Source organism: Sturnus vulgaris, chromosome 3 (genome assembly GCF_052056855.1).
Source record: "Sturnus vulgaris isolate bStuVul1 chromosome 3, bStuVul1.hap1, whole genome shotgun sequence".
Taxonomy (NCBI): Eukaryota; Metazoa; Chordata; class Aves; order Passeriformes; family Sturnidae; genus Sturnus; species Sturnus vulgaris.
The window spans coordinates 32,722,194-32,747,947 of record NC_142245.1 but is presented as its reverse complement, the minus strand read 5'-3'; the positions used below and the strand labels follow the sequence as shown (position 1 = coordinate 32,747,947).

At 38.4% G+C, this 25,754-nt stretch overlaps 1 protein-coding gene across 5 annotated transcripts in view; it reads left to right on the top strand.

The window, feature by feature from the left end:
* The window catches only part of PLD5 (phospholipase D family member 5), a 167,996-nt gene that overhangs the window by 60,418 nt on the left and 81,824 nt on the right, over nucleotides 1-25,754 (top strand). For 4 of the 5 annotated variants that reach the window (XM_014878057.2, XM_088161318.1, XM_088161320.1 and 1 more), the window contains exon 2: nucleotides 3,200-3,336. In XM_014878057.2, the coding sequence (XP_014733543.1) occupies nucleotides 3,200-3,336 (137 nt within the window). Of the gene's footprint in view, nucleotides 1-3,199; nucleotides 3,344-25,754 lie in introns of all 5 variants that reach the window. The other variant, XM_088161321.1, reaches the window with a different exon arrangement.

The window sequence follows — 25,754 nt, the reverse complement described above, 5'->3', positions numbered from 1 at the left end:
TAGCTGTTTTTTATTCTTTCTTTTCAAGTATAAATATGAATTTTAATGTTAACAATTTCCAAACATTAATTTTAATGTAATATATAGATTCAAAAGCAATGAAAAACCCACCACTCAGAAGGAGTAAGTTCAACATGAACTCTGAAACTTTTTAAAATCCTCCTTCCTCTCTTAAAATTTTTTTACTCATCTTTACTTGACCCTTCAGACCTCTGGCTGAAAATGTAGAGTTAGGAGAATCACAAACTTGGAATTTTTGCTTTATTCTATTTATTATTTTGTGCTATCCCTAGTTCAAAGAAAAACTACTGCAGTCATAGGAGGAGTTTGAATGTTGATTTAAAAAGTTCCCTATGCTAATTGTAACCATACTGTTAAACTGGTACTTAAGAAAAAGTGAGATAATTAATCCTTTATAGTTGTCAAAGACAACTGCATAATATAAAGGATCTGGGAAATAAGAGCAGTAAAATAGGTTTGTATGGTTCTGTCTTTATTTTAGTGCTGGTAGAATAGCAGAGGTCTTATTAATGGTACTAAGTTTGGGCTGCTTACAGTGAGCAGTACTCACGAACTGCAGAGCTTGACAAACTGCATGCATGAAAGAACAGAGATTTAAACTCCATACAATTTTCAGCTACAACACAGAAGCCAAGAAACCTTGAATATGTTCCCCAAAATTATGTGGAATGGAACTTAAAGCTAGATTAGGAAGATCCATTCAGAATTATTTTGACCTCCCCTTTCCATATTGCTTTAACATGATCACCTAGAAATTGCTACCCTGAGATTGCCACGTATTTAACTTTAAGCATCTGTTGCACTTGCCTTTTTTCCCCACACCCCTTCCTCCTTGTGGTACTGTATTATTGTTGGTACACTGTAGATTTTACGTGGATTTGGCTTCAAGCAGGTTGAGAGGTTTCTAGAGGTGTGTTATTATTTGCAACACTGTGGCCACCTTTTAGTGAAGCATTTCCTGCTGTCTCCATGTGTACTGACCCAGCCTCGAAGGCTGATGTGGTGCCTGCTGCTCCAGGGATCCCACCACTCTCTGTAGTTGTGGTGCAGCTTGCATGGCATCCTAACAAGAAGATGGAGTTATATAGCAATATAACTATTGGAGCAATAGCATGAAGTCTTTCACACCATGTGACAGCTAGGATGCTTGTACTACAGATTTTTCCAGAGTAACTCAAAACTAGTCCCAGTATGTAGAATGGCAGCAGTTAGCCTGATTTGAGAGGAAGAAGAGTCCTGTTGTTGCCAGCCCTGCTGGGTCACATCCCCTGCTCCCAGGGACTAGAAAATGAGCCCAGGATCTTCTTGGTTTGCTGGTTATGGGAATAGCTTTGCTGTCTTGCTGCCATGGTGATGTGATCAGTGCTTAGAGGAACCTGCATTGAAGATTTTCTGCAAATACGCTGGCAGTACTGCAAAAATCTGCAAGAGACAATGGTCATCTTAACAGCAATCTGAAGTGTCCTGATGAGGAAATGGCACAGAGCACTGTCCTAGACCTGAATATCTACTTTTCTTTGGCACTTCTTAGTTTTTGTTGCCAGTAGTATGAGGCAATGAGACAATTGAGTTTAACAGTTTTATCCGAAGTCCCACTGTGCAGCCTTAGTTCTGGACAGCTAGGTGCAGTAATTTACAACTCTTTTCAAATGCTGACATGATTTTACCTAGCAGCAGGAAAAAAAACTTTCCAAATTTATTTCTTTCATGAGTTGGCTTTGCTATGGCTAAAGAACATTCTCCTATGCTGCATTCTTGTAAGATTTCAGTTAATATAATATAAATACAGATTTAAACATATATTTGAAGTGTATAAAAGTGTCTAATATGCATTATATTTAAAATAGGCATATAACCTGAACCATACATTTGGTGTTACTGTTAAAGGCTACATTTATCACTAAATTTCAGATGAGTTTTTCCTGTTTGTCTGAAGAAATTGTTTGCTGTGTTTTGTATTTTCACAGAGTGAAATAAAATCTTTATATCTCATTTATTCTGAAATGAAACATGAGCGTGTTTCTCGTGAGAGGTGCACTAGCTGGGAAGTGTTGGAATATTTTTTATTTAAAAAACAGTTAGACCTTTTCTTTAGGTTTATGGGAAAATGTTCTTATGACTCTGAAACTTACTGCCTCTTGAATAAAGTATCAGGAATAATGGGAGTACTGTAAAATTTGTTGTTAGTTGCAAGTGAGATGTTGTTTCCTTTCCCTTACATTTTTCATGCTTTCCCACTTTCCTGTTCCTTTATGAGGCCTTTTCCTCCATGAGACATTTTAATTACAGAGCAGTAATGAAAATTAAGAACTATTGCAACAGAAGTTAGACATTGATGTTTTTCTATATGGGTGTGGTCTTGTTTAAATTTACTACAGTAGAAAAATGAACAGTATATTTGTTTGAACATTTGATTTCAGAATAGAATATACTTTATGCAGCTATGTAAATTGCATGTCTGAGACTGTCTTTAGGTTTCACATTTATCTAGGGCACTACCAGGTGCATCTGATTTATTACTGCAAGATTTCATAAAGTAGTGCTATGCCATGTTTTAATATTTAATCTGAGGTGTGGAGGGCATTACCTATCATACTGAGTAGCAGTCTCCCATTGTTTCCTTGAATCCCATTTATCATCTGTGAATTTGTTTTCATTATATTATCGATACTGTGGGACAAGGACTTCCCAAAGTGTCTGTGACAGTCATAGTCATAATGTCAGGTACTTTTTGTAGCAATAGAAAAAAGACTTTCCTCTTCAGTCTTCTTGCAATGACACGTTTTATTTCAACCAAACACAACAAAACTTTTAAGTGCCATCCCAAGTGCGTACTTTACCTGTGAGGCGCAATCAGAAAATATGTAGCTAATATAGGAGTCATTATTTTAATGCATAATGCTTTCCTTGTGGTACAAACAGAAAGCAGTTTAAATTATGAATATTATTTGTGGCATGAATTATTTAACAGTGTCTGAGAGATTTAAAATACATCTCAAGGTGATACATGAAGGACAGTTTTGAGAGTGTTTTCATCTTGAGGTGTGTTTCATGTTGACAGCTATGGCAGTAAGGTCTTCAAAGAAATTTAGATCTTACGTAAAAGTTTTAGAGTCTCAAGTCGTTGACTAGAATGTGCTCGTGCCATTAAAACTTTTTTAATCTTAATCTCTTTCAGTCCCAGCAAAGATGCATTGTGATCTTTGCACTGGTATGCTGCTTTGCAATTCTGGTTGCACTGATATTTTCGGCAGTGGATATTATGGGAGAAGATGAGGATGGACTCTCAGAAAAGAACTGTCAAAATAACTGTCGGTAAGAGGTAACAAACAAAACTTCTCTTTTGGGGTGGAAAGGAACATACGTGGGTTATATAAGGGCATGAAGTAATTGGTCCTGTGGTGTTACTGGGAAGATCAGCTAACAGAGGAAGAGATGGTTTCTCATTTTGAATTTCTGGTTTCGGAGATTAGTTTAACAAAGTGAAACACACTTTTTGAAGTTATTTTTGATGGTGTGTTTTGAGCAAGACCCTTGTGTTGGATCAATTATTTTGTAAGACTGAGCCAAAGTCCATTAAGTTTCAGTAATTGAGTACTGAGGTGGATCACATAGTTCTCCATTCTTTGATGTCTGTTTCTCATCAAGACCGCTTCTTTCTTTCTCCAGAAAGGTCACTGATGCCTTTTGACCTAAGATTGCAGTCCCTTCTGTGTAGGGGGAGCTTTTATGTTCTTGTTTGATGCATTCCTGTTATAGATGCAGTGGCTTACCTGTGAACTGTGAAGGAAATTAGTGATATGACGAGAAAGATGAGTGTTGACAGTGTTGAATTAAGATTTGCCTCAGACACCTGTCAAAATTGTGTATATCTTTTAACTTCTGGTTCTGTTAGTTTTAAGTAGGTGATTACTTTTTGGGCCTTTCGTTTCCAGACTGTGAATCTCATTTTGCTGCTGCTCACTGTCAGCTTCCTCCCTGAATCTGTTCATTAGTGGTGACCAATGCTTTTCCCAGGTCGTATTGTTTCAGGTCCTCTTCTGTCCACCAAGCTGATTTAAAAATAATTTGTAGGCTTCATTCCCAGTTGTATTCTATTTGGGTTTTTATCAAGGTTTTAATTTTATACAGAGCACCCTCTCTGATCCACTGTGTGAAAGAAAAAAAGTCATTATTAAATAACTTCACAGAAGTCCATTCTAATCTGGTCATGGAATTTTTGGAGTGGGAGGGGGTCCTGTGCATCCTCCAGTCCATGACCCACTCAGAACAGAGTCAGCTACAGCAGGTTGCTCAGGCATGTGCACAGTCATGCTCTGTGTAGCTCCAAGGATGGACTCTACACCCTTTCTGGACAGCCTGTTCCATTGTGCAGAACCTACCAAGCTACCGATGGCTGAGTATACAGTGGGTAGGAGCTAACTGACATTTTCATTTTAGAATAATTTAATGAAAGATTAATGTTTCTTTGAGCCTTTGATCCTTATTTCAGCTATTCTTTGTTCATTTCATGTGAAAACTCTTTCGAGACAGTGCCTTTTTATGCTGCACCTGTCACACTGCAGACAGCACCAATTCAGAATCCAGAAAATTTCGTGATGTTTTTTCAATTATAATGAGTTTTTATAATATTGTTTGCATGCTGCTTAAGAAACAAAAAAAAAAACAACCAATAAACCAAGAGGATTCTTATATCTCCTTTCAAATGGAATATACTTGCAGCATCAGGTAGCTTTGTCCTGAAACCAACTGTCCTTCTGGCACTTTTCCCCATAATTGTTTTTAGGTTTGGTTTTGTTCACTTCATTGTACTCCTACAGGTCTGGGCAGCCTTCTGATATCTTCTCAGAATTTTCTAGAGTTCAGCTAACTTTCCTTTCCCCATCAAGGTCTTAAGTGTCTTTCACTGTGAGGTGTTGCCTTCCAAAATTTTTGAAGATACTGCATGTGTCACCTCTACACCCACTGTCTCCATGTGTGAATCTTTGACAGAACTAGGTCAGATGAGGGGAAAGTCTTTCTGCTCATTGGCTTCAGTGTGCTGTGCACAACTTCAACACTCTCTACGGCACCACATTTCCTCTTTGTTGTATCAGCTAATGGTTCCCAGTTTGTTCTGGGTAGCTGTGTAGGCCTAGCCAAGGAAGGACTTCACCTTCACTTCTTATTCTTCAAAGGGAAAAAAAAATCAGAGTAGAAGTGATACACAGTACCAAGAAAAATGGGGATATTATTTTTTTTTCCATGTGAGAGATTGATTGCTTCTGTCTCTTTGTATGGGTTACAGCAGTCTGCCTTTCCAAAGAATACTTGGCTTTGCTCAGTGTTTTGTTGGTTCATATGTGTCAGTCTTGTACCCTCCTGGATTGTGTTAGAGGAGCCTGAGACTAAATTCAGCACCTTGACTTTAAACATAAGAGTCAATTAAACTGCTCTACGTTTACAGGGATAAAGTGAACCCAGACCCCAGCTCTATTTTAAGGTGCCTTTCACAGCGATTCAAGTGCGTGATGTAGCTACTAATGCCTGAACCAGAAGGCACATAAATGCTGTGCTTATAAACTGCCTGAACCATTTCTAATAACAGTATCCAAGTGCTGGCAGCTGCTACCTGCTAACACTGACTCCTTGTCTACACGATGAAACTGGGGTCCTTTATGTGTTAAATACATCACAGAGTTAACTGAAGTGTCACAAATCAATTGCTGCCAATGGCATATATTTAGTACTTGGGCTAAGCACTTTTAATAAGTAAGACAAGAGTTACTGAATTCTTACATTTCTGCTGTGTGAGTACTTTCTCTGACATTCAGGAAGAGGTGCTTACATTGGCAGGATGTGCTGAGACAGAATGGTAATAGATGATCTTTTTTTTTTTAAATGAAATATTTGTCAAATCTAAGTTGATATGTATGAGCCTGTAATTCTCTTTTTGGTTTTAACTGATTGAATTTGTGAAGAATGTTGATGGGAAAGCATGCTGCTGATTTGAGAATAACTTTGCTGATGGTTTGTTAATGGCTGTTTTCTTTGGAAAATTTCATTTCTGTGTTTTTGTTTTAAAGGAAAATACACCTGGAATAGAACTGTGGTCTAGAAAATTTCTCTGGCTAGAAAGTTTTAGCGCTTGTGTCAAAAAAGCAGAATTTTTAAGAGAGAGAAGGAGAACATAAGACTTTTTAGAATCTAGAGCTTTTGCAAGTGGTGTTTTCCAGTAAAGCTTACATCTCTCTTTGTTGTTGTGATTGGATTGTTCAGGAACACAAATGCAGCTTTTCTGATCTGCTTGTTGTAATTCAACATGAGTTTCATCTTCTGTAAACCATTTCTTAAACTCTTATTAGATGGGGAATACTTACTATGTTCCCAAAATGACCTTACTCTTTATTGATGTATTTATTTCTCTTAGGGCTTTGTAAGAAAAATAAGCCAGGGAGTGGGAAATCAGGCTTTTTTGCATATCTTCTCTGATTGCTGGAGGGATTGATGCTACCCATCCTATTAAAAGGGATGTTAGCTGATTCAAATTAAAGGAATAAAAAAGGTAGCAGTGAGTGTGAAAAGTTGAGGCATTGCAGTTTGTGCTCAGTATGTGGTGGAAATAATTCTCTTGAGACGTCCACAGTAATGTTGTTAGGCAGCCCAGATGGATGAGACCGGTTAAGAGGATATGCTTAGCAGTCTGGGAATTTTGCCTGTCTTGCTGTGGGTCCATTAGACACTGAATCTATAAAATTAGATTATTGTAATTTGAAAATAGTACATTTTAATGGCTGATCTATTGTGAATAAATCTTGGCTAGCCTCTGGTGTAATGTCAGTTAAGACTTATTTGACTCTTTTGGAATTGACTGATAAACTCTAAAAATGGCATTTCGGGAAACAGAAGAAATTACAATTTTTAGAGATTGACTCTGCTATCCAAACTATTTGAACCAAGGTTGTTCTGATTTATTAACAGTAACTTGAGCTGTTCAAGGATCGACTCTTCTCCTGCTTGTTGATGCTGATAGTCATGCTGGGGATCCTACAGAGTTTGCACATGCCCTTAGTTATCCTTGTCTCACTGGCTTTTCCAATATCCGTTGAAGCAGTGGTAGCAGCTGGCATAGCTCCTACCTCTGGCTGTGGGTTTGGCCCATCATTGGGAGGGACTACAGAACACGGTAGAAAGGGAAGCAATGGTAGCTACTTTCCATGCTTACCAAGCTAAAACTAAAACTGTTGTCATGATTTTTTTTCAATATTGTCTTTCTCTGATGATAATTGGAAGGATTTTCTTGCTTTCTGTTTGTGTGTGTTTTCAAGGCAGACTCTGTCTTTCATTCTATTCCAGTGATGCTGTTTTGATCATTTCTCTCCTCCTTGGAGTCATATATAATGAAGGCACTTGTTCTTTTGTGTTTGGATTTGTGTTGGAAGAATTTGCTGTTGTTTATGACAGGAGTGGCAAAGCTTATTTAGTTCACTTCTTGATTGTAGGGAGGTTTGACTAATGCTGCCCTATTAGGAAGTAGGTGATGATACCTGAGCGGTGTTTGTGATTTCTTTAGATATTGTTTGGATTGTTTTGGATAAGGGTTGGTGTCCTGGAGAGGAGCTGAATCTTCTTGTTGATGAGCAGATCTTTAGAATTTAACAGTACCCTGCAACACTGAATTTCAGAGATTAAATCTGGTTGTATACAATAATTATTTGTATTGAACAATTATTGTGTGTCGTATGCATTTCTTTAAATTTCATTAGATGATTATTCTCTGCTTGTGAAAGAGGGCCCACAATTGATTTTCTTCTGTTGCTTTATATATCTTTCTTTCAACTACTCTGCTATTTCACTAAGTCTTTCGTTCAACTACTCTGCTATTTCACTAAGTAGGATTTTGTAGCACTATTAAATAAGCCTACTGCAGCACATGCATTCATTTACCTTGGAAGTGTTTGCCCCTGGTTTATTGTGGAGGAGATTCTCTCTGTGCTGCGTGGGTTCTGAACATAGCAAGGTTTATATTGACTGGTTTCTATTTAATAAACAAACTATGACAAGCATAATAGTTAAATGTCTAAACAGAACAGGATGCTCAGATTTTGAAAACAAGCCTGTTAAAGAGCAACTGAAGATTTCTATTTACAAAACAACTATTCCACTTGGCATAAAAATGCTTTCTGTCAACATGATGGACTGGAGGATCAAGTCTACCCTCAGTCAGTTTGCAGACAGCACCAATTTGACAGGAGTGTTGATCTTCTGGAGGGGAGGAAGGTTCTGCAAAGGATTCTGGAGAGGCTGGATCATTGGGCCAAGGCCAAAGGTGTGAAGATCACTAAGGCAAAGTGCTGGGTCCTGCCATTGGGACACAACAGCCCCTTGCAGCGCTACAGGCTGGGGCAGAGTGGCTGGAAAGCTGCCCAGCAGAAAAGGACCTGGGGGTGCTGGTTTGCAGCAGCTGAACATGAGCCAGCAGTACCCAGGTGGCCAAGCAGGCTGATGGCATCCTGGCCTGTGTCAGCAATTGTGTGGCCAGCAGGACCAGGGCAGGGATTGTCCCCTTCTACTCGGCACAGGTGAGGCTGCACCTTGAATCCAGTGCTCAGTTCTGGGCTTCTCAATTCAAAAAGGACATTGAGGTGCTGGAGAGTGTCCAGAGAAGGGCAACAGAGCTGGGGAAAGGTCTGGAGCACAAGTCTTTTCAGGAATGGCTGAGGGAGCTGAGGTTGCTTAGTCTGGAAAACAGGAGGCTCAGGACTGACCTTGTTGCTCTCCTCAACCACCTGAAACAGGCTGTAGCCATGTCAGTGTCAGTCTCTTCTCCCACATGGCAAGTGGCAGAGGAAATCACTTCAGGTTGTGCCAGGGGAGGTTCAGGTGGGATATTAAAAACTATTTCTTCACCAGAAGGGTTATGAAGCATTGAAACATGTTGCTCAGGAAAGTGGTAGAATCATCGTCCCTGGAGGTATCTAAAAGAGATACAGATATGGGGCTCAGGGATGTGGTTTAGTGGTGGACAGGGTGGTGCTGGGTTAATGGTTGGACTTGGTGATTTTAAGCTCTCTTCCAACCTTAACAATTCTAGGGTGACTGTTTTCCTCTTGGTTTTGGGTAATATAGAGAATGAGCTGTATAACTTCTTAATTTTTCAGATGATCTGTATTTGTAGTCATTGTCATTTTTTGCATCCAAAGAAGGAATATACTTTCAATGGAAGTTACTTGGCTGGACACTACAAAGACCTGGTGTACCTCCTACAAGTCCATTCAACATCTGAAGCCAGGGAGGGAAATCACTAATTCAGCTTGCACAAGAAGAAATTCTACCTATCCTACCTTTTATTTTTAATTTTTTGAAATGCATTTCAATGGAAAAGATAACGTATTAACAGTACAGTACCTGTACTGGTACAGTTACTCAGTACCTGTACAGAGTACAATTTTTTCCTATGTTTTGACACAAAATACAAAAAACAAAGGATAATTTTTCTTTTGTTTTGCATTTACTTTCAGCTATAGAGGGTATTTCACAAATTAAAAAATCAGGGACAAAACCGATGATCTCTTTAGATCTCGTTCTGCATTACTCCCAGTGGATAGTTCATTGTTAATTGCATTGTATCAAATAGGTCTGGGCTTCCACTCTTAATTCAAACACACAAACCTATTCTTTTTCCTACTCTTTGTTCTATTAAATGTGATTATTTTCTGTTGAGTTTAGGACAGAGGGCTTTAGAGTTTCCTTAAGGTAGCTTTTCCTGCCATGATACGTGTTGTTTAGGATGTAAGACAGAGATTAACATATTTTGTTTTCTTGGAAGTTAGCTTTTAAAGTATGTGTTTATTTCTCCCTTTATTACTTAGAATTTATGAATTGATATCAGAGAAAATGCTCCAAGCTCATAGAAATCAAATTCCAGTTACTGTAAGGTTCCTAGGTAATGCAGGTGGGATAAAGGAGCAATTCGTGTACAGAGTATCCTGTCTCCTGTGTAGTTTGCTGGATTTTCTCTGTGATTACATCTTTTTCTTTTCTCTTTTTTTCCCTTCCCTTTCTCCTTTCTCAACTTAATTTGTTCTTTTCTCTTTTCACCTTCATGTCTTCAGAAGACTGAAATTGCTTCATCTGAGCAAAACTCAAAAGATTTCTGAGGTCATATTCTATTGTGAGGCTATACTAAACGGAGTTATTAAATCTAAAATTACTGGTCATTCTCATGATTTTGGAAACCGATTTATGACATTTCAGAGAGGTTTTTATTCTGCCTGGTGAGAATAGCCACCCAGCTTGATAAAGCTCCCTGATAAATCGGTCTTCCTTTTGCTTGTGGGAAAGGCATTAAAAGTAGCTAAAATTGTCGTAGAGTCTCTCTGAATTGATGCTTCATTTCAGGGTGACTTGTTCGTTCAGCCAGAGCTGACTTTGCATCAGACCCTGGCAAGCACCTGTTCCAGTGACACCATTTATTGTTAATTGCTTCTCCACCCTCACAGCAGTATATGAAAAAGATACTTATTATCCTGTCAGGTTACATTAGATGTATTGGGTTCTGTGCCTAATCCTAGGGCGGCACTGTCAGTGTCCTCTGGGCTGGCATGATTTGATGCTCCTCAGGAGTGCAGGTGTATTGTGCTGGGTGATTTCGGTGACCTGCTGAGTAGGTGGCTCGGGTGCTGCCTTTCCAGGGCAGTGCTGTGCTTAAGAAGCAGCAGGTGTGGTGCCTGCTGAAGCCCAGAGCTTTCTGCAGAGCTGGTGGGCTTGAGGTGACCCTCCTGTTCTGCCACCTGCAGCTCACTTTGCTGTGGTGGCCCTGAGGTTGCACCCCGAGGGTGGCAGCTCTTGGTGTTGATGTCCTGCTGGGAGGCATCAGGGAGAGCTGGTGGTTGTGGTTCGTGAGGAGTGATTTTCCCAGATGCTCTTTACATGTACAGGAAGACAGATTTTTTGGTGAAATGTTTGGGGTTTTTCTTTGTTATTCTGAACATTTTCTTCCTGGTTTGTTTTCCTTTGAATGTGTGGGTGAAATTTGGGTGAAGCTAGAGTGACCTCTTGGTGGTCTCTGATATGGTGTCCACATGTCTCTCTAGCTAGAGCATCATTGTGAGTAACGCTTCAGATACAAATTACTCTTCCATTTGGGCAAGATGTCAATGACCTGTGTTAAGCAGGAAAGTTTGAGTTTGCTTCCTTTATTCAACTTACCCACATCAAATTGTCTTGGCCAAGGGTAAAAAAATGCACTGGAGATATGTTTCATCATCATTAGTATTTTTTCATTTTATGTTTTAGGGTTTTTTTCCCATAATTAATTTGCTTCCTGTCAACCACACTGAAAAACAAAAATAATGATGTGCAAAACCAACTTTGGCATGCCAGATGCAGATCTGTCATTTATCCTCTATTTAATGACCAGTCCTTTCCAAATAAGATTATTTAAAAATTATTATACAGCTCAAAGAGAGTTTTTGTGACTGACAGCATCACAGTTTGGTAGGTTTAAAGCTGATTTCTTCACATACTAAGTGTTGAAATGGTTCTTCTGAGAACCATCAGTGATTTGCATGCCTTCTGATATGAGGGGGAGGATTCGTCTTGCCTCAGACTAAACTTTTGATGGATATTTAATGGCACATTGGAAGTGTTGGCTTTGACTTTTTACTCTAGATCTGATTGGAACTCTTGGAATGTTACACTTGTATACATGACCACATATGATATCTGATATCATTTGGCAAGTATAGAGTTAATTGATTTTCACTGATTTATCTAAATATTTCTTTAAAGAACCTGTTGGGAAAATAAAGTGATCTTTAAAAATTTTCTTTGTTGTCATTTATGAAATAGCTCCTCTACTCAGCTGGGCTTGAATAAGAATAGTTTTTAGATCTCTGCTAGTGGCTGAGTATTGGAGAAAAAATGCACTTTTACCAGTAGTTTGTCAAAATATGAATATGCATAAGCTTCATTACTGATCACAACACTTTAGGGCAAGAATGAATGTGTCACCAGCATCAGGCAAGCAGCCATGATTTGGATTTTGTTCAAAGACTGTCAGAAACTCTAGTCCTTTTTTCAGCCAGTTTTGGGTCACTTGTATCAGCTTGGCAGTGCATGTTTTACAGTTCATTGCAGATGCTGGTGGAGAGTAAGGTTCAATAAATGCAGTAGAGGATACTTGAGGTGATGTATTTGGGCCAGTGGAGGCTGAAGTGCTGGACTAGTGGAAGTGTTTCCTCAAAGATGGGATGGTGACAGACTGCACGAGCTGCCCCACCTGGTGTGTTTCATACATGCATGTGAGCCACCTCAAAGATATCCCCATAGACCTTCCAGCAAGGACAGGCTGCCATAACTGGGGCCAGTCCATCACCATGGCAGCTTTGGGGAATGGTGTGGGAAAGCAGTAGGGATGTAGCCTCTGTATGACTATAGACAAACTGTTATTTTCCCTAGTGACACATCTGTTTGCATGTCACACGACTTCTTCAGGACTGCCTAGAGAGGAGCAAACAGTGAATTTTTCGATTTGCTTCTGAGAAGAGTCACATAAATACCAAAATACCAGAACTGGGCAGCCAACTGATTCTGTGTCAGAGATACTGCTCTGGCCATGTACAAATGGTGGAATTTCCAGAGAAAAATGTACTTCTGATATATGAGGGGGGTTTTATGTTTTCAGGCCTTTTTTGAGAGTCAGGATTTTGCTATTAAAATGTATCTCATAGGGTAAATACCAATAAGTAAGTTAATGCTTTCTACTAAGACATAAAAAGGTGTTGGTTGGGGTTTTTTCATTCTGTGGTGTTCTTAAAACACTGCTTTATCAATCTGGATTGCTTGTGCTTGTTAGGGGAAGAGGTTCTTAATTTTTTTCATCTTGGCCAGGAATGTACCAATGAGTTTTCCTTTTTCCCCCCCCAGGTTTTAACTTGAATGCAACATATTTTAAGATGCAATTTTAATCAGATGCAATTCTAGATGGACCTAACTTAATTATCATTAAAAAAAACAACTAACAAACCCCACAACCAAAACCAAAATTAAACAAACAACAACGAAAGAGAAATACAAATAGGTACCATGGAAAACCATCTGACTGTAGTTAAACCTATTTTAGTACTCCTAAGGTATCCTGGAATATTTCCATAGAATCTTGCCTCTGTAATTTGAGCGCTGGCAGTGTCCTTTGGGAATGGATACTTTAAGTACTCTATTCTTTTCATCTCTGGATTTTTATTACTGTTCCTACCTTGACTGTATCTGCTGAATTTGCAGTGTTGATTTCAAATAGTTGCTGACTAAAGTTTTTACCTTCAATTTTCCTTCGTTGTTTTGCAAAGCAGTTTTGTTTGTTCTTGCTGGGCAGGAAGGGCATTAATTAAGTTTAGGATATTGTTGGATTGTGTAAATGCCAACATCATAGAATATAATTTAATTTCTGTTCTGGATAAGAAAGCTCTTACTTAGAAAATTCTCATTCAGTTAGTGTTAACACCATAAAATCATATTTATTTATGAGGAAAAATAATATTTTGATTCTTGATTGGTTTCTATGACCATAAGCTAACACATTTATTCGTTCCACGTCATACCAAGATAATCAGGGCCTTTTAGGAAGATGCATGGGCCAAAAGAGAAATAGTAGCAATCAAATTCCCACTTGTGTATTGATGTGTGATTATTCAGCCCAAATTAATGTTAGTCTTTACAGTTACAAAGTGTCCATATGAGAAGATCAGGGGTTGTATGAAACGAAGTAAAAAGGCAACATAAATTATGTTATTTGAAAAAAACCCTAAAAACACCTAGTTTTGCCTGTAATAATTTGCCATATTCAAGCCTTATAAAAAGGCTTAATATGAACGTAGTCTCAAACTGAATGTAGAAATAATATAAAAACATCTGGTTAACTAATTGATGTATATAACGGGGCTATTTATACAATATTTATACAATTGTTCTTCTGAGAGGCTTTTAAAAGTTGTTATGTTAGGATATTTCAGTGTGTTTTACAGATGGGTGAACAGTGAATGGGTTGCTGCTTAAAAGAGCTAAATAGGCATAACAGCTGATGAGGGGCTTGTGTGGCTGCTACATGGATTTGTACAGGAGTGGCTAAATACCTCAGCTGTTGAGTTTTACATAATTTGAAAGTCATGGTGATGGTATTTACTCAAGACATAAACACATTACAAACAAAGGAAAGAGGCTGAGATGTTTTTCGGTGACTTAGCAGGTACCGAGTGAGCGCTTACTGTTGTGCTGGGAAGCCTCACCTGCTGATTCCTGACTGATGGATATGCAGGGTGTTGCCTGAAGTGTGCAGCTGAGTTTCCCTAGGCGTGACAGGGGCAAGAATGACTTCACCTAAGAGCACTGTTATCCTCATCTGTGTTGGGAAGGCAGCTGCCTGCCCTGGGCTGGGGGCAGAGCTTCCCCAGCTGCCATTTAGGTGCGTTGCCTGCAGTCACTGTCAGGAAACAGGCACTGCATAGGGGAAAACTGCTGCGTGTTACTGTATTTGGGAGACTTTTTCTAATAACATTTGCAGATGATGAATCTTGAAAACAGCAGCTCAGAATTAAAATATATAAGCAAATAAGATGTTGAGAAAACAAACTCAGTAGTATGAGGGGTTTTGTGTATAAATTGAGGATATGTCAGAACAGTGGCATCAAACTGCAAAGAAGATATTTAGAAGCACAGAAGTAAAAGCTAGGCCAGCCTTTCTGTATTCCTGGTAAGGGGTCAGAAATCTAATGGGAAAAAAGTGATTAAATAAAATAAAAATTGGCTGGTCCTTTCTCAAAATTAAGGAGAAAGTGGGAGGGGTAAAACACTGGTTTGGTAACTAAAATCGTGGTTTAAAAAAAGTTTTTGTTCTGATGATGTCCTAAAGATTAAACATGAACTTTCGAAAGATGTAGACAACGCAATTGTGTGGGTTTTTTGATAAGCATATCCTGGAGATCTTCAATTACAGTATGGTAGTGAACAGAGAAAACTAAATGATATAGTGCCTCTTGGTTAATGGTATATATGGCATTCTAGATAATAAACAGACATGACAGATAGATTCCTTATTCTAAATTCAACAGAATTGGGTCACAGTTTCTTTTTTTTTTTTAGTAGAAGTTTTGCAAAATGCACCTTTTTCATTTCAATTCACCTCAGATCCTCAGGATCCTCATGTTTTTGTAGTTTACCCTTCAATGTAGCACCTAGCTGTCTACGATGTGAAAATGTGAGCTACAGATCTGCTTTTTACAAGGGTGAGGTTTTAATTTTTCTTAAGCACTGAGTGATGTAGCACCTTGATGTTATGAAAATGACAGAGGCACTGTGGCTGTCGCATAGGCAGGATACTGGCAAGCCTTACTGCAGGGAATACCATTCCTCTCATTAACATCAAACCTGAGAAGCAAGCTAGATTTCAAGAACTTTGATGTGAGTGTGGATGTTTTGAATAATGAATGGTGGTGTGTTGAATTGTTAATACTTTATCTACAAACTCTGACTTGAGCTAGTTCGTCTTACTGCCTGTGTGTACTTCGTTTTTCATGGCTTGCACACTGATTAAATCTTGTCATGCGATAAAGATGTTTCCTCGTTGCTTTCTTACTTACTTTAAAAAATTTATTTAAAAATAAATAAATTTTTAAAATTTATTTTCCTTCCGCCTGACAGACATCTGTAACTTGTTTTCCTTCTCACCTTCTTTACCTTTTCATTTGGGTTTGGTTTTGTGAGATTCTGATGGTGTGCTTGCCCTTCCCTTGGGCTTTTCATTACAGGCCTATTTGTGGTCTTTCCCTATCCCCCAGTGGTTTAGAAAGTGGCATAAACTCCATTTCTTGGAACGCTTTCAGACTCCCTCCCACACACATGCGTGTTCCCTGCCTAGATGAGCTATCTCGAGTCTATATTTGGAGACTGAGAGTGTCTGGAGGATAAATCTGTGTTGGCCACAGTGCTGCAAATATCAAACGAATTCACAGTTTTAAGTATTATGTTAAGACGAGAATTTGGCTAATTAGTTTTGGTGTAATTATTAGAAGACTGTGTCATAGTTAATCCAGTGAATATGCTTATGTGATGCCAGTTTCATTAGACTTGAAATCAAAATATATCAGCTCTTTTTACACCTGAGAAGGATTATATTTTGTGACAGCAATTAGTAGGTTTTAATAAGGTGTACTGGCTGAAACAGAACAGATTTTTCTTGGGTTGGCCAAGGGATGTCTTTTGGGGTGAAATATGTAGGATTAGTATTTAACTAAGTGATCCTGTGGAGAAGACATGGTATTCTGCTTTAAGCCTGGGGAAGTGTGCTTAACCCCTTACTTCGACTGGGATTCCTGAACTTAATTCACACTTTGAAACTGGGCATCCAGATGCTGCATGACTCCCCTGTGGAATGGCAGCTCCTGGTACTGCAATACTCTTCTGCCAGCCACCTCAGCGTGGAGCTCTTCCAGAGAGATTCCATGTGCTGATTAGTTCCTGGCATTGCTGCCACCTCTCACTCTGCCCCTCATTCTTACATTTGAGTAACGTCCTCTGAAGAAGCACCTTGAAGTCGACCACACTGTGGGGACACACAGTCCCCATCCCCAGGAGAAACTTGGGACCCTGTGGTTCTCTGGTTTTGCTCTTGCTTGCAGTAGTTACTGGGATCTGTGACTTAAACCCCATGTATTAGGTGCAGCTTATGGGAGTTGAAGTTGCAATTGGCCATGCTTTTGTTCTTTGATGAGTTCTTACAGAAAGCTGCATATTTTGTTAAGATCAAGAAAAAACAAGTAAGGATTTTAGCATTCCTTGCTACACAGAGCCCGTGGATCAGGAAGGGCCTTTGTTTTGGTACACTCATTGGAAGTGAAAGGTGTTATTTGAATTTTCTGTGGAGTGTGAAGACTGGTCAGGTCAGCTGGTTTCTCCTGCCTCAGCACCCTCAGGCACTTGTCTCTCAGCAGTCTGCCATAAGAATCCGCTGACCAGCTCTCAGTTCTCCCTACAGCTGCAGAACCCATTAAAATGTGGTAGTGCTGACAGGCAGAAATGCTGTAAAAATGCAAATTTTCTTGTGCTGAAGGGCAAGATGCCAGGAAATGCTTTTCAAAATGTTTCACTGCTGCATAAGGATTTAGGGTAGTGGATACAGCTGGAATGCTAAGTTTTAAGCAATGGCAGAGAAGCTTTTACCATTAGTAAATTCACTAGTACTTTGATTCTTCAATCACCTGAAGTGCAGAAGGTTTGCTTTATATCCTTTTCTTTTCTTTAGTTTTATTTTTAAACAGAAAATAATGGGCTCAGAGGTGATGTTCTGCTCTGTTGATGCACAAAGGAAGGACTGCTTCCTAGGCTCAAAAATGGCACTGAGGTCACCTGCCTACATGCAGTTCTTAGAAGCTGTGTAGAAAAGCCCAGGATAGAAGGGTCTGCTGTGGTTCAGCAGATATTTTAGCTCCTTGGAGCCACTGATGTTCTGTAGAGCAGTGGCCAAATCAAATGCACAGAATGGTGCCCATGACTCAGTTAGTAGAGTACTGAGCCAAGGAGATTGCTTTTTCTTTAAAAGCAAGATGCTTTAACTAAAATAATTATGTCTTCTGTTGCAGAAGAAAGTGGTGATGAGTGCTTTGTGTAGATTTTAGAAAAGGTAGTGACATGATCAGAAAACTTTGAAATTATTTTCCCTTCATGTCTCATCTGAAATAATATAACAGCTGTGTAACACTTGACTATCGGGACTGTTTCAAAGGATGTTATTTTCTTCCCTTAACCATGGTTTAAAAAAAAGGGAGTCGCTGATATTTCTGCTTTTTCCCACTGTGGTAATGTGCTTTCTAATGAAACAATACAATAATTTCCTCTCTGCTAGTCCTCCTTTGCCCTGTATGAGCTGTTCAGGCATAATGTGCATGATAAATTTCCTCTGAAGTGCAGTCATCTGCATTGATGTGCTTTATTTGTGTTGCTGTATTTATGTTGCTCTATTTCATCTTAGCTCTCAGTTTTACATCATATGATGCATAACAAGGACAGGTAGGATTTGGAAAGGGCTGCTTTGCAGTTCAGGCAGTTACTTTTCTGAAGATTGTCACTACCACCTTCAGAATGCTTTACACAAGTGTAAAGAATAAGCCAAAATAATGTCTCTTCTGTGTACTTTCTTATAACACTACTGAGGTGCATACTGAGTGTTTCATGAGCATTTCTTCATTCGGCAGTATCAAGAAACAGGAGCTCTTTGTAGTGAAGTTTCTGTAGTGATCTCAACAGTACACAAGCATGGAATTAATACGTATACCTCAGGAATGTCTAATTTCAATCTGAGTAGTCAGGAAAGGGGCATAAAAGATTCTCACAAGTTACTCAGAAAAATTTGGGTCACACAGAGCTGTCTGCAGTGTTCCATGCACAGTGTGGAAGTCCTATTGATAGGAGCAAAATATAAAGAAGGCAGAAAATACTGTACCCTCCTACAGGGGAATGAAACTGAAAAATGTTAAATGTGGGATGTTTAACACTGTTTGAGAAGCACAGTGGTGTGTACGTCGGCACAAACATACTCTTGAGGTGTGCACTAATTACAAAAGAGTAGGTTAGCTTCTTTTCATCTCAGCAATCACAGACTTGCTTCTTTTTTTGTAATCCTTTGGTAATCAAAGACCTATCAACTGGATAATCTGTTGCTGCACCAAACTTGTTTATCCTTATCTGAGAAACCATATTGCAAAATAGAGGAGTTATCAGTAGGCCTGACTGAAGTTTAATTAGCTCTGTTATGGTATTAAAGTTGTATGCATTATCTTCATTGTCATCCTGATAGATTTGTGGAGTAATTGTATCTTATAATTAAAAAAAAAACCAAAACCCAACAACAATTTCTCTAAGTCGTTTTCCCTATTTATATTGACCTAGTATGCTATTAGATAAAAAACATGTGTGTACCAATTCTAAAAACGAGTTACTTGTCGATTCTTTACAGAAAACTTATGCTTGCTTGTATGATATATTTCATCTGGAAGTAAACTGGAACTGCCATGTCTAGAGCCTTAATACAAAAATTCTGACTTTACTGTTTCTAGTTATAAGCAAGATTATTTTATTTAAAAATCTACTAAAGATAATAAAAGCATTTAATCAAATTCAAAGACTTAGCTACAAACAACAAATGGTTTGCTTTTAATTTCTTTGGGAGGCACATAGATGCAGGTTTTAAACAGTAACAAAAATCAGAGTAAACATCCATTTTCTAAATACTACCTTTTATTTGGAACTAATTTATTTCATATGGGAAGTAAATTGTCTTCTTAACAATCTTTGTTGTTGTTGCATCTTCTCTTTTCCTCTCCTTTGCTCTCCAGATCCAGCAATCCATCATGATGATGGTATGTACCTTTTTTTCCTCCCTTCCAGGTTTCAGGTAATTCCATTCTTTGAACTCATACTGTTGCTAATAATGTGACAATGAAGAGGGATATTTGTTTGACATATTCAAGCTTAATGGACTTCCTATGTGTCTTATCATCTAGCGAGGCAAGAATGCTGATCTGCCTTTTATTAATAATGACTCTAATGTGGGATATTCTTTCTACGTGTAACTGACAAATTAGGAATACAAAATAGCTGGAGGGGAGTGGAAAAACAACTAACCACTGGTTATTGTTCCTCAGTCCTCAGGAAATATTCTGTGTTAGGCTTTGTTCAAGGTCAAAAGCAATGACAAAGCATTGAGCTCTCCTGTCCATGTCTCTCTTTTAATGAGGTGTGTTGTAAATACTGTTCTACAGTTTAGTGCCAATGCTTTAGAAAGTTAATACTAAAGATCATCACATTACATGCACAGTGGCCAGCCTTGAAATTGTGCAGAATACCTGATTGCTTGAAATGTAGCTAAATAAAAATTACCCATCTCTGTATCAGAAAGAGAAAAAGATAAAGAAAGGGTTTTTGCTTATTTTCGGAGGAATACATTCCCAGCAGGGATTTTTTTTACTATTATAATTAAATCCAAGAAGGCTCTTTTCTGTTGGGTAAGCAGCTCAAGTTAACTGTTGTAAAAGCAACTGCTCACCTCACTCTGGCTTAGTGTGATGTTGGACCCATCCTGGTGTTAGATGAAAGTAGTTAGGATAGTAATCAATGAGAGCAGAGCAGAAATGGAATAAGTGAATTCTCTATTACATTGCTAATGAGGCAGTCACGGTTGTTTATGTCCCTCTTGGGCCTTTAAACTTTACTGCCAGGCATTTTGCTTCTATGGGAAACTGTGGTCACCTCTTTCCTAAAGTACTTCTCACATCTCCCCTGTGTCAGATCCCGTGGGTAGGAAGGGAGCGTGGCTGTAGGAAAATGTGCTGTGACCACTGCTCGCACCAGCAACAAATTGGGAAACCTTGTCTCCATCTCCAGCCTCTGGGTGTTTATTTCTTGTCTCTGAGTCTCTCTGCTGCAGTATTGCTAATTATCTGAATCTGAAATTACCATGTTTGAGTGCAGTAACTGCTGAGTTGAAAGCTGAAAATACTGCTGCAAGTCTGTACTGGAGTGAGGAGTTTCTGCTTGGTCCCTCATTTGAAGACAGAGTCTACATCCCAAATTACTTCCAAATTAGTCTAAGACACATGTATTACCAAGTATTTTCATTGTTTGAAGAGTTCATCTCTTAAATTTACTTCTTCCCCCCCAATTTACTTATTTTAAATACTTAGCTGCTGCTTTTTTGGGGTTTTTTTATTAATATGAGAGTGAAATGAAGATTTTTAATAACAGCAGTTTTCTCATTAAGAGTAAAATTAAAAAGTAAAAGTTTTATTTACAATTTATTTAATATGCAAAGCATTTTTAATAAATTCAATACTACTTGGAAGTCTGTATTGTGGCATGGCACTAAAGTAGTGCAACAATAACACAAATTTTCCTATTTCATTAACCATTCAGTGGGTTTTTAAAAACATATCCCATTTGCAGTGAAAAAGAACCAATTTGAGATAATAAAATAGAAAGCAAGGTTCCCATTTTAATTTGTACAGAGCTTGTTGTTTTGAGGGGTGGTACATGGGAGGGGGGAGATGGTCAGCATAGATGATCATGTCATCAAAGCTTCTTAGTTTTTTTTTGTTGTTGATGGAGGCTTTTGTTTGTTTGTTTTTTTACAGCAAACAACTGTTGTTCTAATCCTCATTTTAGTTGCTTGTTGTCTTTTATTTATTTGACTTGTAGTAGCAAGCTTGCAATGGTGGAACGTTTGATTTTCATACACCCTCATGGGACAGTGTGTTTATGTGCTGAGGAGAAGACAACAATGCGTATTTTTGGCTTTCATATGCTTCGAGGCTGAAGTAATTTCTTTTTCATGAGATCATTCTGTTATGGCTCACTGGTATACTTCATAACAACAGTGTAATTACAAGTTATGTGGCTATTGCTTCTTGGTTTTAATAGCTGAAATGACAAAATACAATAATGAGTAAATTTTTCATGTTCGTATATTTTAACAAAGATGGATTTACACTTAGTAGTGTGATTCTCATGTATTCCAGTTCAGACACTCTAGGGATGAAAACCTGGCTAAAACTTCCCTCTGTATTATGCAAGATACGTTGTTATTTTAATTAACTAGCCTATTGCTTCCTTCACCAAAGCTCTCGAAATTACAATTGCAATGCAGTTATTAAATACAGAATTAAAATTCAGCAATAATGAAGGAGATAAGGAAGAACTGTCTCGAAGATATATAGAGTTCAGAAATGTGAAATAGTATTATGAACTTTAGTTGATACTGAAAACTACTCTTCTATATTGGGAGCAGGGGAATAATACATTAAAATATAAAAACAAACTGAATTTTAATAAACCAAACCAAAATGCTTTATAATTTTTTCATTTAATTTTAATTTTCCACAAACACTACACCTGAGTTCTGTTATTTAATTTCTTCTAGATTAAATGTCATATATTTTTTAAAAATCAAATAATAACCTACAATATTTTTAATTAATTTGATTAAAATATATTAAATCCTTCTTTAGCTTCATGGATGAGGCCTGCAAAAAATCTTGCTAAGCATGCTACATTTTCTTTGCATCAAAGATTAATTATTTTGATTTCTTTTAATAGTGGCAAACTAGTAATGAACTAGCTACACAGCAAAATTATTTTTAAACTGCCTTTTCACTATTTGATTCTGCATATTCTCAGGTTGTTTAGTATTATGTTATACTCTTAAATTTTATGTTTGATGCAGCACAGGTGTGTTGTTCTTTTTGGGGTATTGTTAGGGGTTTATTTACTGAAATCTGAGGAAGTTTAGAGATGTTCAGTCTGTGCCAAGCTGTGCTCAGGCAGTTGTGTCTAAAAGACCCAACATCACTTTCACGCTATTGAAGACCATCTCTTTTTTTTTTTAACTGGTGTCTATTTGCTACTGAAAGAGTACTATATTTTTTTAAACATTTTCAGACAAAATGTGCCCCACTGTGTCATGCTGTTCACAGTGCTGTCTTGAGTCTGCATCTCATATTGCTCTGCTTTCACTGATGCTGAAGAGTGGAGAGTAACAGGAATAAATCAAATCCATTTCCAAGTATCAGTATCTAAAAGGTCTGTCCTAAACTTGAAAGCTTGAATGTACCAAGGCAACTGGGAGTGCATCTCTGGCTTCTTATGCATTCTACCTGTGGGGTTTTTTGGGGGGTGGAAGGGTATTGACAGTGTTTGATTCACATCTGTCCTGCTTGTCCTGCTTTTTATTTTAGTAGCTTCCGTTGGAATTTATCATTTTGTAGTTTTCATTGGTTGTATTGAATAGACATACTATGTGGTGACCTTTTTGAGTTTCATATTTACTTTAACTTTCTAATTCCAGGGATCAAAGTCGTTTCCCAAAGATTTAGTTATTTTCCAGTCATGCAATTTATAGACTGATAGTTATTTTACTGTGTATATTTGTAGGATGTCAAAAAAACCCTTTCTGTTATAAATAGGCTTGTGGTAAAAAATGTATTTTTCTGATTGCATTTGAGCTAGTGGCAAATAAAACATTGATTTTATTAATCTAGTTATTCTTTGGAGCCAGATAGAAGGAAAAAGAATATAGAGAGTATAAAATAAGAATAATTTAAATTGTTTATATCTGTGTTCTCTAAGTTACAAAAGTTATTTTGTTATTATCCAAGTGCATTTTTTCCCAGGATAGATTTCCAGAATGAACTTTCAAAACCTAGATAATCAAATAAAGCAGTGAGGATGTGCCAAAATAAACTGCTGAAACTGAGTTGGTGACTTAATGTATATTTGAGATTCTGGCAGCCAAGACCTGAAGGATTAAGGAAAATTGGGAAAGGAAGTTATGTTGGAACATACTTGGGGAGAAAAGGCAAAACCATTATTTGGCAAAGAGGTGTAACTTTATATTGAAAAAATTCTTTTATGAATGCTTTGTAAGGTAAGTAAAGTATCGACAAGCATTCATCATAAAAATTGTAATGAATTGAGTCAGAATACAGCAAATGGGAGAGGGCAAATAGGATGAAAGCTGTGCAGACAAAGGAGTATTGTAAATGATTTATTTATCATCTCTGAGGTAGTCAGAACATGGAAAACCCTGATTATCTAAGACTTGATACTTTAAAACAAGTCACTGGAATATTGTTATAAATTTCCCCAAGCACAAGAGTAAGTCCTGTCCTGAACATGTGTTTTAGTTATATTATAATATTTCAGTGTTGGTTTTTGAAGTTTTTTCTCCTGTGGCCAAGAAGTGTTTCACCATTTAATAATGCCAGAATTAGAAAGACCAGCCAATATGCTGTGGTGAGTTGGCCTTGGCTGGATTCCAGGTGCCCACCAACGCTACTTTATCACTTGACTCCTCAGCTGGATGGAGGAGAGAGAATGTAACACTCATGGGTCAAGATAAGGGCAGGAAGAGATCACTCACTGGTTTTTGTCATGGGCAAAATGACCCTACTTGGGGAAATCAGTTTGATTTATCACCAATCAAATCAGTGTAGGACAATGAGAAATAAACCCACATTTTAAGAGCAGCTTCCTTCCATCCCTCCCTTCTCCTCAGGCTCATCTTCACTCCCAGGTTCTCTACCTCCTTCTCCCCAGTGGTGCAGGAGAAGGGGAAAGGGCTGCGGCCAGCTCATCCCACGTTATCTCTGCCATTCATTCTTCCCCTGCTCCAATGTGGGGTCACAAGTCCTATCAGCAAACCTGCTCCAGCATGGAGCTTCCCTTTCCACAGGTTCACAGGTCCTGGCAGGAGCTTGCTCCACAGGGTAACAGCCTCCTTCAGGCACATCCACCTGCTTTTCCCTGAGGTCCTCTATGGGCTGCAGGTAGATCTCTGCTCCATTGTGGAGCTCCATGGGCTGCAGGGGACAGCTGCCTCACCATGGGCTGCAGGGGAATCTCACCTGTGGTGCCTGGAGCACCTCCCCTCACTTCATCTGCACTGAGAGTGGTGTCTGCAGGGCTGCTTCTCTCACATATTCTTAATCCCCTCTCCAGCTGCAATTGCTCTTGCACACTATTTTTTGCCCCCCTTCTTAACTGTATTATCCTGGAGGTTTTAACACCATTGCCTTAGCTAGTGTTGAGTCCATCTTGGGGCTGGCTGGCATTGGTCCCACATAGCAAACCACACCTTGTGTACTGAAATGCAGATTTTGCAGAAATTAGGAGCTGAAGCACAGACCATAATCCACATGTTGGTGGTTTTTTTTCAATCTATTAAAAAAATTGCTCTAATGAAAAATGTTCCCCCACCAGGCAAGGTTTCTTGTACTCTGCATTTCTAACGCTGCTGCCTTTTTAGAGTTCTCCATCTTGTCCTTCAGCAAAATTGGGTTTCACAATTAAAATACTTCTCTGGGTAATTTCTGATCTGGGAGATACACTCAGACATAACCAAGCCGAGCTCACACCACTGAGCTCATGACCTGAGCAGGTGAGGGTGTTTGTGTGTGCCTGTCTTTAGAGAGTGAGCAGTAGATGGAAAGCAGAAGAGCTGAGCTGTAAGCTTTTCTTTGCATCTCTGCTTTTGCGTGGGTGTCCTAGTCACCATCTCAGGGGTGTAGACAGGTGTGTGTGTATTGTGGTGTGTTTTCTGCTGTCTGTGGAAACTGTAGGTAGGAAATAATGCAGAGTTCACAGGACCCATAGAATGAGCAGCTGTGTAAAGAGAAAGTGTGTGATCTATTAAATTTTGTGTGTTCTGTGTGTGGGCCCACTGATGAGGCTGCTCCTAAGTGGATCCTGTCCCTTACAGCAGATATTTCACAACCTCTAATGGCATTTTTTCTACGATGCTTTTGATTATCAATAACCATTTAAACTAGACTGTTGAAAGCATTCAGTTGAAACTTTAATTCCTTGCTAACTGAACATTTGTAGTCCTTCTACATACTAATTATTTATTCTTTTTCATAGGCATAAAATCATGAGGCGCATAAAATTGCTGGGCCAGAATTAACTAATGTTGATTGTTAATGAGATCAAACAGACAGTTAATGGATTTGAAAAGTGAACTACTACAGAATTCTTTACGTATATTTCCTGGAGGTTATTTAAAATGAGTAAGCTGGAGCTAAGTTTTGTTCCAAATGAAGTGTTAGGCATTTTGTTATTCACTTTAGGGAGTCTAGGTTTTAATTTGTTTTCCTTCATCACAATCCACCATCTGCCTCTTCAGGTGAGGGACACATGAGGGATCTGTGAACAGT